The following is an 18,383-nucleotide window of genomic DNA, read 5'->3' on the forward strand; positions in this document are numbered from 1 at the left end:
TATATAATTTTATGAACATATGTTTGCTTGGTTTTGCGGGTTCATAGCTGTTTCTTTTTTCTTTTATTTCAGATAACTGCTATTCTCAGGAATTTCTACTGATCAGGAAATAGGACAAACACAGCTAGTGACATCTGCTGAAAGTTTGTAGAACACAGCCTGAAACGTCAGCAGATAAAAGTAAATGTCCATTTCCATTGAGCAGTGAACTATTTACATGAAGCTTTCCAGCTTTTAAATATAGCAGGAAAGATGTTGATCTGTGTTATGTTTGAAATCATATTATTTTGAATACTCTCCAGGCCTATAACTACTATTATATAATGTTTGCACACAAGATAAACTCAGCAAACATTAAAGTGGTTCAAAACTCTGTATCTGAGTTTTTACAGTTTCATCGAAGCGTGTTTCAAAACATTAACTGTAACTGAATCAGCCGCCCAGTATTCAGGGCTTATCCTGGCTGAAGCTAGGTTCACATGGTGCTATTTACAGTATTGATATTATCTTCACTAATATTGCCTTCACGTCATGTTTGTTTGTAGATTACTTTCATGTCTCCTGGTATGTTATTTAGCTATTTTTGAGTTTCATGTACTCCTTATGCATGTGTGTGTTTTGGACTGAACTGAAATAATGTAAAATAAAGATTATTTTGATGTTATTGTTATTACTATGTAAGCAAAGAACAAAAAAAGCCATTTCTCATTCAAGAACAATAAAAAGACAAACACACACTGATGGTAAATTTGGACAACAAAAACATTATTTTATTTTCAATTTTCATCAAATTACTGTTATCAAAATCAAAAAAGGTCCTTTACAAATACAGGATCGTTGTGTTCATACAAATCAACATGTTACATAAATACACCAACAATTCCTTAACACAGACACACAATTTATATTTATCAACAAAAAGCACAGAAGGTTGAAATACATAATCATAGGACTACATAAATGGTATTATGGTAAACTCTTTCATAACGTGTGTGTGTGTGTGTGTGTGTGTGTGTGTGTGTGTGTGTGTGTGTGTGTGTGTGTGTGTGTGTGTGTGTGTGTGTGTGTGTGTGTGTGTGTGTGTGTGTGTGTGTGTTTTGTGGGGTTTTCAGTGTATGTGTGTTGTCTAAACTACTGTCTGTGTCTCATCTAGGGCCAAGTTTTAAGGGGGCCTTGGGAGATGAGAGGTTCTTCTTGCCGTTGTGGGGCTTCACTTTCAGGTTTTGTTTTGGTGCTGCTTTCAAGTAAAAATGAAGCTATCAGGGAAGAAATGAAGCAAGGAGTGAGTCAAGCACACGAATACGTACAGACAAAATTTTAAATATATCAAACCAAAGCTTTGTCTAGGGTATTTTAAAGCATGTTTGGACAAGCGACTACCTACTATCTTAATAAAGTGGTGAGTAAAATTGTCAGTCAGCTGAATCAACTGATACATTTCCTGACTTATGCAATAAGGTACGCTTCATACACACCAGTATGGCCTCAGCTGGTCCCACAGTGACCGTGCTGGTGGAGGGAACGTAACCCGGGGCAGAGACTGTCACAGTGTAGGTGCCTGGTAACAGGAGTCTGAAATAGTCGCCATCCACTCCTGGAGCAGCAAACATATGGGAAGAAAATGTCAAGTTATTTTCATGGCTGCAATTTGAATGGTTTTCACAATGTATTTTTTATTTTTGACCACTAGAGGGCAGCTTGTTCAATTCAAGTCTAAGTATTGACTGCACTTAGTATCAATTTGGAAGCAGTAAAATTCAGCTGTAAAAATAGCTGCCAAAAATAGACTTCTTTCCTACAATCACTGCTTATTTTGACTCTAAAATTCACTTTTTAATGACTTATTATAAGATCATTATAACAAGGTGTGGACACTTATAAATTGCTGGCCAACACATATGCAGATCTCCTAACACAAATCTAACTCACATACCTCTTTAACACTTGGGTTAAGGAGTTGGGGGGAAAAAATCCCTAATAAAAATGGAATAACAACCACATGTGTACAACAATGAACTGACACCCCTCCAACCCCTTCTCACCAGTAGTCATGTCATGGTTGATGCCAGCCACCGAGATCTCAGCTTTGGCGATAGGATTGTTGTTTTCATCGTACACCATGCCTTTTATCCCATGATGCACCTGAAAAAAGAGAAACCTTATTGACTACATACTGTAATTTAATTTATAGATGATGCTATTAAGAAATGAGTTTTTTTGTACCACCTAAAATATGGTGTACATGTGCTGATATAGTAGGGTTGGGTAAAGTGATCACAGAAAGGTTTGAATCGCTGTAGTGGGATCCTGCATCAATTGTAACCTGCATCAAGTCTTAAAGTACTGTACGTTTCCGAAAAAACTTTCCAAAAGCTTTGACCTTACTGTATCAAAATTCAACAGTTCTGCAACACACATATTGTATAACAAGATCAGAGCAGTATCTGCAGGTCCCTTGAGTTTGCTCTGACTAATCAGTACCACGGAATAAGGTATGCATTTCTGAGCCCTCCCTCGTGGCTTAAGAAAGACTATTAGCGGCAATGCATCACTGCAGTTTATCACAGCACTTTGACAAGTGGGATAAAGAGCATTTTGTCTCCAAACCAAGGCCCCCTTTTCATGCTTGACGGGAAGTAAAAGTCAGTTTACTTGTATTACACGGAATTTCACGCAGCTCATTTTGAGTCATTTCATCCAGGAAATCTTTACTATAATATTTACAGGAAGCCGGGGAATTGGAATCTTGACTTTTGGTAGCGTGTGTGGGTGTGTGTTTGTGTCTTTCTTTATTTTTTGTATGTGTTCTGACCTGTTCCAGATATGAAACCAGTGCTTCACGGTTGCCCAGCCATTCTCTTGGCAGTGCAGATGCTGGGGGGAACTTATCACAGCTCAGCTCCAGGGTGATCTCAAAACAGTTGCTGTAGAGGTAGTTGAAGTCCTGCATGCCTGAAACACAGAGATGGATATAAAATGTAATTATGTGAGTCTTTACTTAGATTTCAAGAGAAGTCTTTGGATTTACAATACGCCCAACATCAGACAATAAGGCTTTCTTCATACTGGTTATGTAGTTTGAAATTGAACTATACAGCACTACTTTTCATAGAAGTCGAATGCATATGAGGCCAGGATTGGGAGGGAAAGTTCAAATGTAAGCTCATAGACCATGACATAACACTTGGAGCTGTTAAAACAAACATAACATACTCCTACTAAATGTGACTGTGGGCGTTTTCATCCAATTCGAAAGCTTCTACCCAAAAGCTCGACAGATTCACATTCCAAAGAAGTATCCAGACCAGCCCAGACCAGGACTTACACATCAAAGAAAAGGGTATTGTTATTATTGCAGGCGTGGATTAACTGAGCCGAAATTGAATATATGCCCAGGCAGGTTTAATGAACTCAGTGTACTGTAGCTTCCAAGCATCATATGGCAAAATATTACTATAAGTATTCATCAAATCTTACAAAGAAGCACAAGTTTCCCAATACTTTAACCAAACCAGGGAGGGTGAGGATTTTAACTTGCCTGCCAGTGATGAAGTAACTGGTAACAGCCTCTAGTTGGCCAAGGCCAGTAAATAATATTATATTAAATCTCACCACAGTCCCACTGAGCATTCAGGCGCACACAAATGCAAAAACAGACCTCAAATATTCACTTTTTATATTCTACATGCAACTGAAAGACAGTCAATCTGACATGATAAGACATTTAATGTATTTACACATTACAGACCTGGCACTGAATGCAGAAATACTGTGCATTTATAAATTTAAATCTGGGGTATTGCTCCAGCATAGCAATAATACCTTTAAACAGTTATTGTCACATACTGTCACAGAAGGAAAAAATATGTTATTAAAAATAACACATGTCCAAAATATGTGACATGTTCATGAGTATATTTTTGAGCTTATGTGGCACCAGTACCAGTAAAATGAAATGAAAATGATTTTTCCTTTTCTCTATTGTTAGAACTACAGTAGTCTACAATCAAACATTACAGAGGAGATGGAGGCATGCTAAAAGAGGGTTGCGAGACTGGTTGTGACAGTTACTAAACCTGAAGCTCATCCACTGGCCAAACAGATTTTCAAAGACTGTTACAGATCAAAGTCCACCTAAAGTCAAAGGTACATTTTTCTTCTTGTCCCTTCACTTGGAGTTTTGAGCTTTGCTGTGCACAATTATGTGCAGAGTTTGACACTCAAAGATGGTTTTCACATTGAACTGCTGAAGGGGGAAAATTTTCTCTGTGCTCACCGAAAACCCGACTTAAAGACCTGTATCTATGAGTATGATTTGTGACATCACAGCTAGTCTGGAGCCAATCACAGTCCAGTATACAATTTATAAAAGTGATGTGAAAACGTGATGCCTGCAGCACACACACACACACTGAAAACAGACTTTCCAGTGAAGCAGGAGACATTTCGTATTCATAGATTCTGTATTTTTCAATGAGGGAGAAGGAGAAGATGTTATTTTTAAGGATTTTAACAAGGTAATTGAACTTTTTGTGGAAAAAGCAGATGATTTTTATGTCTTAAAATATGACTTGAGGGGATCTAACGGATTTACCAGAGGAGATGGTATCCTGCGGATATGAGTCAAGATCTAACATTTAGACTATTATGGTAGTTCTGACCAAGTCAAGTCACCTGTCTGAGGTAGACGTGTGGCTGTGATTAATTTGTAAACTTTAGCAGCTCAACAAAGGGTCAGTAGAAGTGCAGCTGCTGGTGTAGAGGGGGTTGAAAAGAGTAAAGGGCCTCGGAAAGAGTCAGGGAGTTCATGATGACACAGGGAAAAGGCATTTCATTCATGCTGAAAATTATGCCAGCACCTGCCATCATTCATGCAGGTGGTCTTGTATTTCTTTGGAAGAGGAATGATAATGGAAGCCTTCAAAACATTTTGCATATGGATGGAGAACAACCAAAAGGGTTTTTCATGTACAAGTTGTAGCAAGTCAGCATTGTGCTTAACAGTGCTGAGAGAAAAATGCCAGCTTGCTCTTACCCACAGGTTTCTTGTGAATGTGTTCTTCTCAATCTGCCTTTTCATTGTGTGTTGCTGCTAAATTCTACCTCTGGATCTGTGGCGTATGACTACACACTACTACATACATCCCTTTCTTTCACTAAGTCTATGTGTATATTGTGTGCTAGTGCATATGTATTGTTAATCAAAACAATTAAGAGGTTTTGAAAAGGTGTTAGCGAGAACTAAATCCTCAAGGAGTATTCATATACCATCTTTATGAAATGCAAATTTAATTGTAGAGTTACAGTTAAGGACAGAACACCACCAAGAATTTCCATTAAATGGGACATGTGCTTTTTGTGATTTTCTGTCTATTATATACACATGTATGTTAAACATGGTCAAAGTTTCAAAACTTGAAGTGAACATATGTAAAAATGCTGCCTTCAAGTCAAAAGTCTGGGCTTCATCCTGCCCTTACAACTGTGTTTCCAAAGTTATGTCTATTTTCCCATCTAACTAACAACAGATTGTCCTTTCATGCCCACAAATTGCCATTGCTACAGTTGTTCCATAGGCAATTTGTGTTGTTTGCACGCATATTACATTCGGGCTTGGCTACACTGCCTTCCTGAGCAGCCTGTGTGCACCATGGATGTATTATGCTGGAAACTGCATAATACATCTTGATGAACTGGACAAATTAGCTCTTCAGCTGGTCGGTGACGTGACGGTTGACGTACTAGGAGTTGTGTTTGGTTTTGGCTCATCCATTTTCAAAATGATGGCCTGGTCAAAGATTCTCTCATATTAAAGCTAAGCAGTACATTATGTATGTTTCTGAAAACATAAGATGCAAGAAATAGCATAGTTTGCAATGCCTTGTTTGATAGTTTGATTTGAATTTCGTGAGCCAGGAGCTTTACGTGCAACCGATTTATTTGCTGACTTTTAATATTTTAATACATTTTTCAAATAGTAACTTAATAAATAAAGTTTATATTCTGGGTAAACATCCACAGGAAATCTCCTGAGGTGCAAGTTGAGTGGATTCTTTGGGAGGGTGGTCTTCAAGAGAGAGGGACAGCATTCAGTGTAAGATAAATAAGGAGTTTTTGAACTGTATATCATCCAAAGATATTCCAGTAGAGCACCATAATATAAATGTAGACCTGGAAATCTGTATGATATGTCCCCTTTAATATAGATTTGATTGTGTACAAGATTAGATTATTTTGGTGGAATTATAGAACTGCACTCACTACATTTCTTAAACCGTAATAACTTCACTACACTACAACTTCAACAAGTAACAATTTAAAGATAGATAGGATTCCAGTGGGGTTTTTAGAGTTTTTAGTGTCTGGCTTATTCATTTGCTTTCCATTCAGTAGGAGGTACAGAGGTTTTTATCTTACCTTTGGACAGAGAGTACCAGCTGGCCCCGTTGGTGATCCCCTCATCAAAGAAGTCCCCACAGTTCCAACCCTTGTGCATCCAGCTATGAGCATATGAGTAGGTCCTCGCCAACTGACATCACACACACAAATGCAAATGTTGTGGATGATGTTCACAATCATCAGCAACATGTTTTCAGACACACAATACACAGTAATGATATCAGATGAGTATAACATTACCATCGGGAAAGAATTTAAAATCTGCTACGCACGTTTCTGAAAATTTTGTCATCTGGAGTTGCTGCATAAGTGGTCCTCCCTCGGATGCGGGCGTCTCTCGACTTGTCAAATGGGTAATTGGCCACTACAGCTCCTCCATGGAGGTTGGCAGACAAGATGAAATTGTAGTTTTGCATCCACTTTATGATAGCCAAAGTCTCTGGTTCAACCTGTGGAAGATATTTAAATACTTAAGTATTACACATTGCCTACACGTCGCCCCTGACTTTTCCCAAACAATATCAGTGGACTGACATCTGGTTTTCTTTTCAACCAGAACCACTGGCTTCTCTGCTTGGCTGGTTACCCGGACAAATACTAGTTTTCTCTACCCTGCAGTATGCAAGTATTTGCACTGTGACTTTTTTTTTGGTCCCCTTTTCACTTTTAAGCAACCATGTTAATCTGTTCATCTTAAGGCAACCACGGTTACATTTTTTATGATATCCTCTGCCTTTCTGTCTCTCTTCCTCCTCCTCCTTTACTGCTGCTGCATTATATCTTATTTCATATAGTCTTATTCTTGATGAATCGGGCATGGCAGAATTTGTTTAAAGCCTTGAATGGAAAAAAGATGAGTTTACAAGATGATGCAGGCTACCAGGATGGAAACGTAATAGTTACTTCTACAGCAACCAACAGTGTGCTATCTTTTTAGTCTATTTAAAATATTGAATAACATCTAACAAATTAATATTTACTTGATTAAATTCCAGTTAATACTGCCAGTTTATTTTACCTGTCAGCACTAAATCAAGAATGGAGACAAGAGGTAATACCTCTCCTTGAATAAGGTATACAGGACAATAAACACAGTCTGGTTGTGTTACATGTGTGAGAATAATCAGGCTGTTCAGAGCCTACTGGCCTTGAACGCAGTAGTTGTGACCAAGAAGTGCAAATTCTACTGGCAGGTATTTATTATGTGTGGATCTTTATATACACCCATGCTTGCTTTGAAGTTGGAGCTGTCAAAATGGTGTAGGATTACAAATGAAGGATACACACACACACACACACACACACACACACACACACACACACACACACACACACACACACACACACACACACTCACACAAATAATCATATCTTAGTGTTAAAACTCATCTGAGCCGACACAGAATATCAAACCGCCTTGAATACAAATAAATGCAAATTCCATAAACTGAGTTACTCAGAGGTTCACTGACAGACATTTCAAGATTAGTTTTCATATTGTAGGACAGATGTCCTCTGCAGGCCAATCAATTGTCAGTGGATACTCTTGCAAAAGCACAGGCTGGAGTGATGGTATGAGGTGGGCCCTTTTTCAGAGGTTAAGTAAATACTTTTTTTTGTAAAAACAGACCCTGCTGCCAGACTACAGCTGATGAAAAACTTTTTAAAAAATGGATTCCTGAGTGAATAAAACCATGAATACGACATCTACAAAAAAGAAAGAATGAAACAAGGACAAAAGCTGGCCCTGTTTTCCAGTTACAAGATTTAAGAATTAAAAGTATGCATTGCTCACTAAATAACGCCCCTGCCTAATCTGAGTCTTGGCATGACTAAGTGAATTTCCCTAAAATGTCAAACTATTCCTGTAAGTTAGCTTCTTGATGCTTCCTTGGGACTTTCGATTTTTAGCTTTGTATGACAAATGATCTAACGATAAATCTTCTCATTTAACTCAGCCAAAAAGCAAATAAAGGCATTTTCCAGTCAAACTATTCCAAAAACAACAAGAGCGTTAAGATTAGCCCCCCTAACCTGTCACCCAGAAACATATATTTTTTCATATCTGTCCTGTCTTACTTGGACATATTTTTTTGGAGCAAAAAAAATTGAACTCAATCTTCTGGATGGAAACTCATCATTTGGCTAATTAAACGGTGCTAATGTAGCATGGCTGAGCCTGCTGGTGAGCACAGGGGGCTTGAGGCTTCATGAGAGAAGCATCGTCTGAGAGGATGTAATCCTGACCGGCATGAAAGAAGTATCTATAACAGTAGCACAGTTACTCTTTTGTGTTTCCCCTTCAGGAGGCAGTCATGTAGGGAGACAGCCAGCCCGCCACTGGGAGGACCAGTGTTTTCAGTGCATTTTCAGTCAAGGAACTAAAAATTAGCAATCAACAGCTGTCCTCTGCTCGGAAACAAAACCAATGCATAGTGTCACCTTGTAAAAAATGTAAAAAGATGAATATCTATGTAGTGTTGTGGCAATACGTTAGGTTGAAATATGTACCTATAAATGTTATACATTCCTAAAGTAGGCCTAATGCTACTACATCACATTATAACTTTAATTCCTGTTTTTAACTTTACAAGAGCTATATTATACTTTCAGAGTGTATTATATCATTCATTTTAATTGATGATATACAACAATAATGACAGATAGCCTCTAAAGGAGTGTTACAACATTTCAATTACATTGTTTATTTTCAAAATTATTATTTAATCATTCCCTTAAATAAATATCATCATAATGTTATAATGGGACACATATTCATATTATTATGATATTATTATTTTTTAATTATATACTGTAAAGCTATCAGTTACAAGCAGGAGGGACAAAAGGTTAGACCAATTTAGCTAAAAATTGAAAGGAAATGAAGTAACTCTGGAGCAGCCTTCCCCTCCTAGTAGTAACCACTTTCAGTCCACTTCATTTAACATAAGATGTGAGCGAGAAACCCCAAAGGATCTGACCTTAAAACTTAAAATGCACTTTTCAGCAATAGTTTGACAGCACACTCTAATTCTTCTCTTTCCTTTCTGTTAATTTTACACCACAGTGGTCTAAAATAATAAGTGCAGAGTGAAATACAGAGGAGGCCATTCAGTCATCCAGAACGAAATTATTTCCCGCAGCCAATCTGAACTATGTAACCTGCAGTATGGAACCACTAATGTAATAGATCAGCTGCCAAAATGTTTTTATTCCATTGACTGATGAAGTTTATCCTTCTAGTTTTGTTCACAGTGCAGGGCAGGATTCTGTTTCCAATCATTTTTAATGGATTGATGAAAGATGTGTTTTTGCCAAGTTAAAAATATTTCAAGGAGCTCAGTGCTTGATAAATGGGTTTTCAGTAGTCTTTTTTTTTTAGTATTTGTTATCATTTGAAGAACGTTTTTGAAGTATAGAAACTCAGCTATGAATTCATTCATTTTAGTGACATCAAAGGTTTGTACAGCATGAGTCAGGCACTATCTGAAGGTAGCAGGTTTCAGATTCTGAGACCGCAAAGAAGGCCAGTTTAAATTCTGATGGCAGCGACAAAAAGCAGCTGAAAACCGCCACATACTGTACGGCCTCTTATCAGGTGTTATAATTCCAAGAGTGAGATGCTTCAGAGGCTCCCATATTATTCTATGTTCATCTTCTGGCATCTTTTTAAATTTACAAAGCTTATAATAAGCTTGTAAACAGCAAACAGATGTCAAAATATTCAAACTCAACTTGTTTAAAGTTGTACGGTGAATCTAAATGATATTTTTAGCAAAGCTTTTGTTTCATTTTGTAGGAAAGAGGGAGGCCTGCATATTTCAGATTGCAAATACAAAGGAAAGAGGCCTCTTTCTGACCCAAAGGAGGAAAAGTACAGTTTATATGAGGAGATATAGGTTTTACAAGAAAACACCCATCCGCATGGTGAAACTGTGTGAACCTTAAACACAGCACAGGCAAACGTATACAACAAAAACCAGGCTTTAAATCATCCTACCGTGTGATTCACTGGGTCTATAATTCATGTTTAAATTTATGGACAGTTTCTTAGTTTTATTTATAAAAAGCTCAACTGGCAGTGGAATCTAATCCAGTGCAAATCTCACAAATTCAGATATGTCAACAGAGTTAAAGCCAAGATAACCCTGGTATGGTACAGTTGCTCATTATTCAAGTCCATATTCAAACATTGTACACACACTCACACCAGCATGAGAAATGTACTCCATCTATCTTCCTCTCTCATCCACACATGCTCAGACCCCCACATGTCTGCACGTACACATTTCCCTTAGAGACTTGACAGATAGATACAGTAAATGGGGTCTTGTGTGTGTCCTGTGTGTTTATCCAGTAGCACTGACCTGTTGCTCCCAGTTGTCCGGCAGCGGCAGGTGGTGGTTTCGTCCGTTGGTCTTCTCATAGTAATACATGAGCGCATTCAGGTCTGGAAAGTTCCGGTTCAGGTCGATATCTCTGGCGTTACCTCGACCCACCAGGTAGCCGTTGAACTCTGGACCCTGTTGACCCAGAGATAACATATTGAGTTTCTAAATGTTGCTTTTGCCACTTGAGTGATTGCAATATTATGTTTTTGCATCTGGGGTTTAATTGTATTTAAGATATTAATTTATGTTGCTTGGAAGCAGCAAAGGAAAACTGACTTTCATACTGCACAAACTGCACAGGCAGCTGCAGTGAACTGACAGTAAATTATTTTCCAACAGTTTCTTTTTTTGGTGGAATGGGGGAGATATAACATTTAACTCACAATGATTTATTTGTATTCTTAGGAATTCAAACTCAAATCATTCCCAATACGGCTTTAAAGGACATTAAAGTTAAACCAACCAAGACAGAAAACTCCAAGGCAGTCAGAGTCCTGAGTGCAATATTAAGCCTTTAATATCACATGGCAGACACTCTATTGAATCTTTTTAGGGATGACCATGCCGGTCTCTCTGTCAGACAGCCAGTCCACTACTTTGGTCCTGACTGAAATATTTTAACAACTATTGGAGGATTCCTAGAAGATGAATCCTACCGACACTTGTGACCCTGATTTTCCTGCCACCATGAAGTTCAAATTGTTTTGTTTTTTACTGACAGCTACGACATGGATTGCCATGAAGGTTGGAACAGATATCCATGGTGCCCAGAGGATGAATCCTATGGATTTTGATGATTCCATTACTTTTCCTCCAGCACAATAATAATTTGTAAATATTTGTGGTTCTGGGAAAGGTCTCAACAACTATTCAATGAATTGCAATGAAAGGTGGCGCAGATATTAAGTTTGTCCAATATTAAAAATATTCTGTTGGCCTCAGCTGCACTTGGTGCTTAGTGCTAAATAGCACATTTTAGGATTTTTCTTTGTTGTTTGCATTTGTTGTGACTCTAAATATCATTTTTCATCACTGAGTATCACTTAAATTAATTTTCATTTACTGACTATAAAGCAAGAATGCACTGTAGTTTTCTTAGGAGCATATTCTTGAAAAATTATTAATTCCAAAGTGTCACAATACCCCCATGCAGGACTTCTCTGCTTGTTTTTCTTTAAAAGCTCAAACAGTACTAAAAATCAACACTATATGCTATCTAGGATGCTGGGCAATGAATCAGCCTTCCAATTGTTTTCCAGATGCTTCTGCACCCAAACATCTGTTTATGCAACAAATTATAGTGTGGTCCCTGTATGTCATCTGAGTGGCAACACGAGAGACCGTCACGGGCAATTGGCCTGTTCAGGACATATATTTAGTCTCAAAGAGATTGTGCACATGTGTGTGTATTTGTGGTAAAGGGAGTTGCATGTGTGTCTGTGTCACAGCCCATGTAATTACCCCCAGTAGAAAGCAAGGGGCTCTCTCAGGGAGCTGATAGACGGGATTATTACAGACATTACAGGCAACAGTAGAGTTCAAGTTACAAAAAACTTCCAGTTAGTGTTTAGCTCCTAGTTGCTTGTATAAATCAAAACAGTCACCTATTGTTAAAGTCACATATGTTGTGTGTTGTGCTGTGATTTAACTTTCAGGTGTTTAGTGTTACTGAGGGACTTGAACCTTTCTAACATTTCCATTGGCAGGAAAACAATGAAGAGAAATTGTGGAAACTTTTTTCCACAAGTGGCAAATGATTGCTGAAGAAAATCAGCCTACACCAGCCTTCCTTTGGGAGATTTCTCCTGGTTTTCTTGTAGGAGCGTGCAAGCGTAGGAGCTCACATGGTGTTTCAGGGTGTATATTACCTGTCTGGCAGCCACCTCGTAGCCATCGGGGTTCATGGAGGGCAGGATGTGGATGCGCGTGTCATGGATCAGCCTCATGATCCGCTGGTTTCCGGCTCGATACTCCTCGCACAGAAACTGGGAGAACTTAATGAGCAGCTCACGGCCGAGCACCTCATTGCCATGCATGTTGCCCACGTACTTGAACTCAGGCTCCACTGGGAAGGAAGTGAAGAGGTGGAGGGGGAAGGCGTCAGGTCAAGAAGCCAAATAGTGTTGCCAAGCGTGACATTTAAAATGACTGCTTGAGCATGCACACATGCATGAGCACACTCACACATATCCAAATACTTTAGATCCTAGACTTAATAGGTAGGCTTTCTGTTTTGTGTTAAAATGCTTATTTTATATTCCATTTCATTTTCTTGAGTTTTTTTTTTCTTATCCAGTGTCTTGGGTTATCTTCACATGACCTTAACAAATTAATAACATAAATAAAGGAAGTTTTTTGACTATTCACCATTCACAACTGTAATTTTTTACATTATTTCAGCATCTTGATAAGGAGGTTCTTGAGGTTCTGATGAAGCTGAGTTGTGAGGAGTGATTCTGATTACAACTGATTGAATTATTTGACTATGGTAATCTTGCATTCCTGTGGATATCTGTCACTGATTGGGTGAGACATCTATCCACACAGTGTCCCAATCTGTATTGGGTTCCCTCATCCCAGGGTTCCCTTGATTAATCACTGCTGCAGCGCTGTAGAGGACCAAGGACCCCAAAACACAGGAACCACTGAGCTACTAAGTTATACAGCTAGAACTGAAGCTACCTTGTGAATTTACACTATAACTATGGGACATAACACTGTATTGCGATTGTTCTGTTCTTCTGTTCAAGAGAAGAAGTAAGTGTAGTTTTTGGAGGGTTGGGGTATTGTTTGGGTGAACAGATGCGTCCAAATTTATGAACATCCTTCACTAATTGCTTCAGGCACCCAAATGGCAACTTGAGCGCTGCAATTCACCTCCTTTTCTTTAACACAGGGCCAACTGGCCCTGGGTTCAGAAAACAGTGTTGGCTCTAGCATGCGGCTTTAAACACACACACACACACACACACATAGCGCGCACGCACACACACACAAACACACACACACACACACACACTAACACACACACACACTAAGCAGCATGTGAAAGATCTGAACTTCCTAAAGGAGGCAAGTGGGTTGACCCAGACAAGACCTCAGGTCACTCCCCTCCGTGAAGTGCACGGTTCCTGTTTTTCACCCTCGGTCACCTTGCAACAGAACAGGCGCACATCCTTCTATTCTACTGAAGGAAACCCCTGCGTGTGCAAACGCAGGAAAAATGCAAGCTAAGCCCCAGCCAAAACAGCATTCCCTGCAGTTGTCAAGCTTTTTTTTTTTCCTCTCTACTAGATGCTATTAAATAATGCAAGACTGGAAAAATCCTCAAAATTACTTACATGAATGTGACCCTTTGGCTTGTTTCCAATTAAAACATTATATATGATGAGGTTGTGTTTTTAATTTGCAATCTATAACCAAAATAAATACCTGAAGAGCTGATTCTGTGGTTAAGAGTCGAGGGGAAAACAAGCAGAGCTTTTGCAAGATCGGGTTCAGGGTTAAACCCTTGTTGACTCAAAGTGAACTTTTATGTCATCTGTTCAGCTTTGAATAGCACCCTACATTTTGTGAGTGGCTGGATGGCAAATATTTGAAATTAATCACAGATGTTACCACAATTCTTTCACTTTCCCATTTTCTCTTTCTCATTTAGTTTTCCACATATTACAGTCCATCATTTATTTTTTTTTATTCAACCAAAGAAACCTCCTCCTCCTCTTAAAATAACAGATTACACAGAAATTCAACTTCAAAAATCAAATGCTTTCATCTTCTTGGGGAAAAAAACCCAAAGCCCCCACAAACTGTGTGTCTCCTGCCAGCTATGTTCTCACTCCCCACAGCAAGAAGTGAAAAACAAAAGGGGCAACCAATGACAGAGCCTGTGCATTTGAAATCCATAATCCATAAAAAAAAACTTTTTTTCCCACCAAAACATAGTGTAATGTTTGTTAAATCATCTTTCAAATTCAGCATTCAGTCCATGTGATTGCTTAAAATGAAGTCTTAAATGATTGTCAGATTATTGCAGGTTATTGTTTAATAACAAAATTCCTCATAAAACACTTCAAATCTTAATGCGTGTCCATTCACACTGCACTGTCAAACAGAGAATCAGGTGTTACTCACATGCTTCATGGATGCCCGGGTTATCACTGAACTCCAACACATAGAGGTGGCGCCCCTCCACGCTGCGCCCGATGCTGTATATGCGTGTGATGTAGGGGCAGTCACTGTGCACTGCATACATGGCTCTCACCATCTCCTCGTAGCGGTGATGCTGGAACTCTGAGCCTGACACCCGGATCCCCATCAGCCCAAGCAAGACAGCGGCAAGCCAAGGAAGAGTCCAACCCTGCTTCATGGTCCCTCAGCCTAAGTTGTGCAGCACAGGAGGAGAGGAGAGGAGCAACTATGCAACACACTCTGTCTCACTCTCTGTACCCCTGCTGCTCTTTCAGATGTATATTTATCTCTTCACACACTACACATACTCTTTGCTTGCTCTTTTCTTTCTCTCTTGTTCCCCCTTCTTTCTCCTGCTCTCCCTCTCTCTGCCTCCTCCCACATAACAGTCCTCACACTGAAGAGCAAGTAAGGACAGCCCCCCGCTCCTTCTTTGTCTCACTCTCCTCCTCCAACAGCTGCTTCTCTCACTCTTTCTTTCCCTTTGGGTCCTTGTCAAGTACATGCTACTTGCTTTATTGGCACTTAGAAAGCTTCTGCTTCAAGAAGTTCACCCCACCGCTCTCTCAGGTCTCTGCACACACAATCTGAATTTCATTTTGTCTCTGAGACACTCATTTTCTATCCCTTTCTTTGTCTCTAACTCATGTTCTATACTCTCTTCCTGGGAAAGAGGGTTGTTTCCACGGCACTGCTCTCCCCAACCCCTGCAGCCCTCAATCATCCATTCATTAACTCTTAAGTCAACACACAACCCCAGTGTGTGTGTGTGTGTGTGTGTGTGTGTGTGTGTGTGTGTGTGTGTGTGTGTGTGTGTGTGTGTGTGTGTGTGTGTGTGTGTGTGTGTGTGTGTGTGTGTGTGTGTGTGTGTGTGTGTGTGTGCATGCATGCACGTGTGCCTGCACTCCGATGAATCAGTGTGAAAGCTCTTTCGCAACCTTTGGACTGATTTGTTGTTCTGTTTCCCTGAAACAGCATTCATACACACAGATACAACAACAAAAATACCCACACATGCTGTTATGGCCTCAGAAGAAATACTAAATGCTGCAATTAAAATTTTAAAAGCCACAGGTTGATGCCAAGACACAATGCCCCCCCTACAAACACATACACACACACACCCAAACTAAAGAGTGTGCAAGGGTTGCTGTCAATCAAACCTGCTGGAGAAAAAAGGAGCTTTTTCCTCTCAGAAAGTTGTGCAACTGCTTCTGGAAGTTTCAAAAAAGAGGGAAGGAAGGGTAAAGGCAAACGTGAAGCAAGAAAAAGAGTTGCAAATGGAAAATTGAGCAACAGGGGGGCTCAAGAGGAAGAACAAATGCTGAGATGCTTAGAAAGGAAGAACTTGACACATTGACAAAGAGGGAGAGAAAGACAGAAATTGAGTTTAAGATGAAGACAAATTTGGCTACAGAATGACTGGAATCAGTGGAAATTGGCTTCTCTGTTATTGATTTTCCTCAAAATGTAAAATTGAAACTGTGGCTTTCACATTTACATGTCATATGCCATTGGTGGCATTCTAATTGGCAAGCTGAAGGATTGTGACTGCTTTGCCTCCACTGGTCTCTTCTACTTCATTGTTTACATCTGGTATGCGTCGAGCCTCCACTCCGCACACCAATCCTCTTCACATTTCACTGCAACAACTCTCAACTGTAACTTTCAGTTACATGAAACAAACTCAAAGATAAATGAAACATGATTGTCAGGCGAAAACGAAATGCCACAAAACGTCCTTCACCTAACTAGATATGATGGATCTTCACGGAAAACATCTCACAACAAAGTTCAGTTTGACTCTTGAAGTCATAGCACCATGTATAAAGTCAAAGAATATAACCTTCAATTTAACCTTGAGTAAGTTAAGCTGGAGTTGCAAAGATGTGTAAATAAGTGCACGGACTAGTGAAGTTTTCTATTTTAATGAAACCAGGAGAATTGTGCAGGAATGTTTATATAAACAGCTCAAATAAATCGCAACTACTGAACCTGCTTTCTGGAATGTTCATTACCATCCATGCCAAGAAGGCTGAAATTGAGTGTGGCTGAGAGTGAGTAAAAATGAATTATGTATGTCATCCATACATAGAAATAATCAATTATGCATTCATTTGGAGGTTCAAGAGCACATTATCCAACTTGCTGGATGATGATAATGTATTTTTAATCTAAGTTATGTGTGATGAGTCATTTCTTAGAGCAAAAACATTAAAATGTAATTTAAATGTCAAGCGCTCTATATCTGCCATTATTGTAAGGAAATGACACCTGGTGGTAATAAAGTGGTACTACTAACACTGACACGAAGTAGCTGCTTAGTGACTGTTGTCAGTCTACTTATAACAGCGTTTTAAAGCATAATTAATATAATAGCCATGTAGGTCAGATTAATATTTTTTAAGAAATGTTAGCTTGTAGAGTACATAAACAAAGATGTTTGTTGAAGGGTTAAGCTTTGCATAAATCAAATGTAAATGTCTTCTGCTTTGCAAAGGCAAAACAAAGAAGGGTAGAAAGAGACATCAGCAATTACAATAGCCTCCACTGGTTGGGGTGAGAGAAAGAGATAGGGGTAGGGGACATCAGAGAGAGAGAGACAGAGACAGAGAGGCACAGCAACAACAACAATAACAACATTAACAATAACATTTATAGATTTTAGGCAACATTACTTCCAGTTAACAACCTATATTTTAAAGGAAATTGGTCTCAATCCATTTATAGCCTGATTTGTTCTTGGTAATATATACTTTTTGTCAGATTATGTTGTTTTAATGAAGATTTCAATACAAACAACTCTGTATGTTTAATACATAACTTTGTTTGCTTTTCTAAATGTTGAAGAATTTAAATAAGACATATAGAATTATTTGGCCACAGCAGCATTAAAACAGCTTTCAGATTTACCAGTGCTGTAGTCTTGGTTAATCTCAGCTTCATTACAGGCTATGTCCACTAGTGGGCAGTGTGCACTAAAGTAAACCTCACATAGACTTAATAACACATGAATGTTTATTTTATTTTTTATTGCGTCCATCTGTTGTTTACTAGAATAGTATAGTTGAATTCTTTGTTCTACCAAGTTTACAATTTGTTGAGACTTTGCCTTCATGTTCAGTCTGTGTCTTTTTCTTGTAATCAAATGTGCTCATGTAGGCTATTATGATATTAAGTATTACACTACATGCTTATGAGATTATCACTAAAAACAACAAACTTTTACTCAAGCCATATCACACAGCTGTAGCAAGACATTTGATGCTCAAACCTGCACTCCTCCAACTTCACGGCTCAGGCTGGATGCTGCACTTCCCCCGCCCACTTACATGTAATAGTATAATAATGGGAGCTGTGGCTGGATGCGGACTTGGGGGTGGCTTTACGACATTTTGACTC

General features: G+C 39.0%; 1 protein-coding gene across 1 annotated transcript; it reads right to left on the reverse strand.

Annotated features, from left to right (window-relative positions):
- Positions 1-744: 744 nt before the first annotated feature.
- On the reverse strand, positions 745-15,365 carry cpn1 (carboxypeptidase N, polypeptide 1). Its single transcript, XM_062442063.1, has 9 exons — positions 14,925-15,365; positions 12,659-12,855; positions 10,767-10,922; positions 6,672-6,848; positions 6,418-6,529; positions 2,813-2,952; positions 2,043-2,142; positions 1,476-1,594; positions 745-1,256 (listed from the first exon to the last, which is right to left on the reverse strand). The coding sequence occupies exons 1-9, from the start codon at positions 15,157-15,159 to the stop codon at positions 1,146-1,148; spliced, it is 1,347 nt and encodes a 448-aa protein (XP_062298047.1). The 5' UTR covers positions 15,160-15,365; the 3' UTR covers positions 745-1,145.
- Between the last annotated feature and the right edge of the window lie 3,018 nt (positions 15,366-18,383).

The sequence above is a fragment of the Scomber scombrus genome, chromosome 21, assembly GCF_963691925.1.
Source record: "Scomber scombrus chromosome 21, fScoSco1.1, whole genome shotgun sequence".
NCBI lineage: Eukaryota > Metazoa > Chordata > Actinopteri > Scombriformes > Scombridae > Scomber > Scomber scombrus.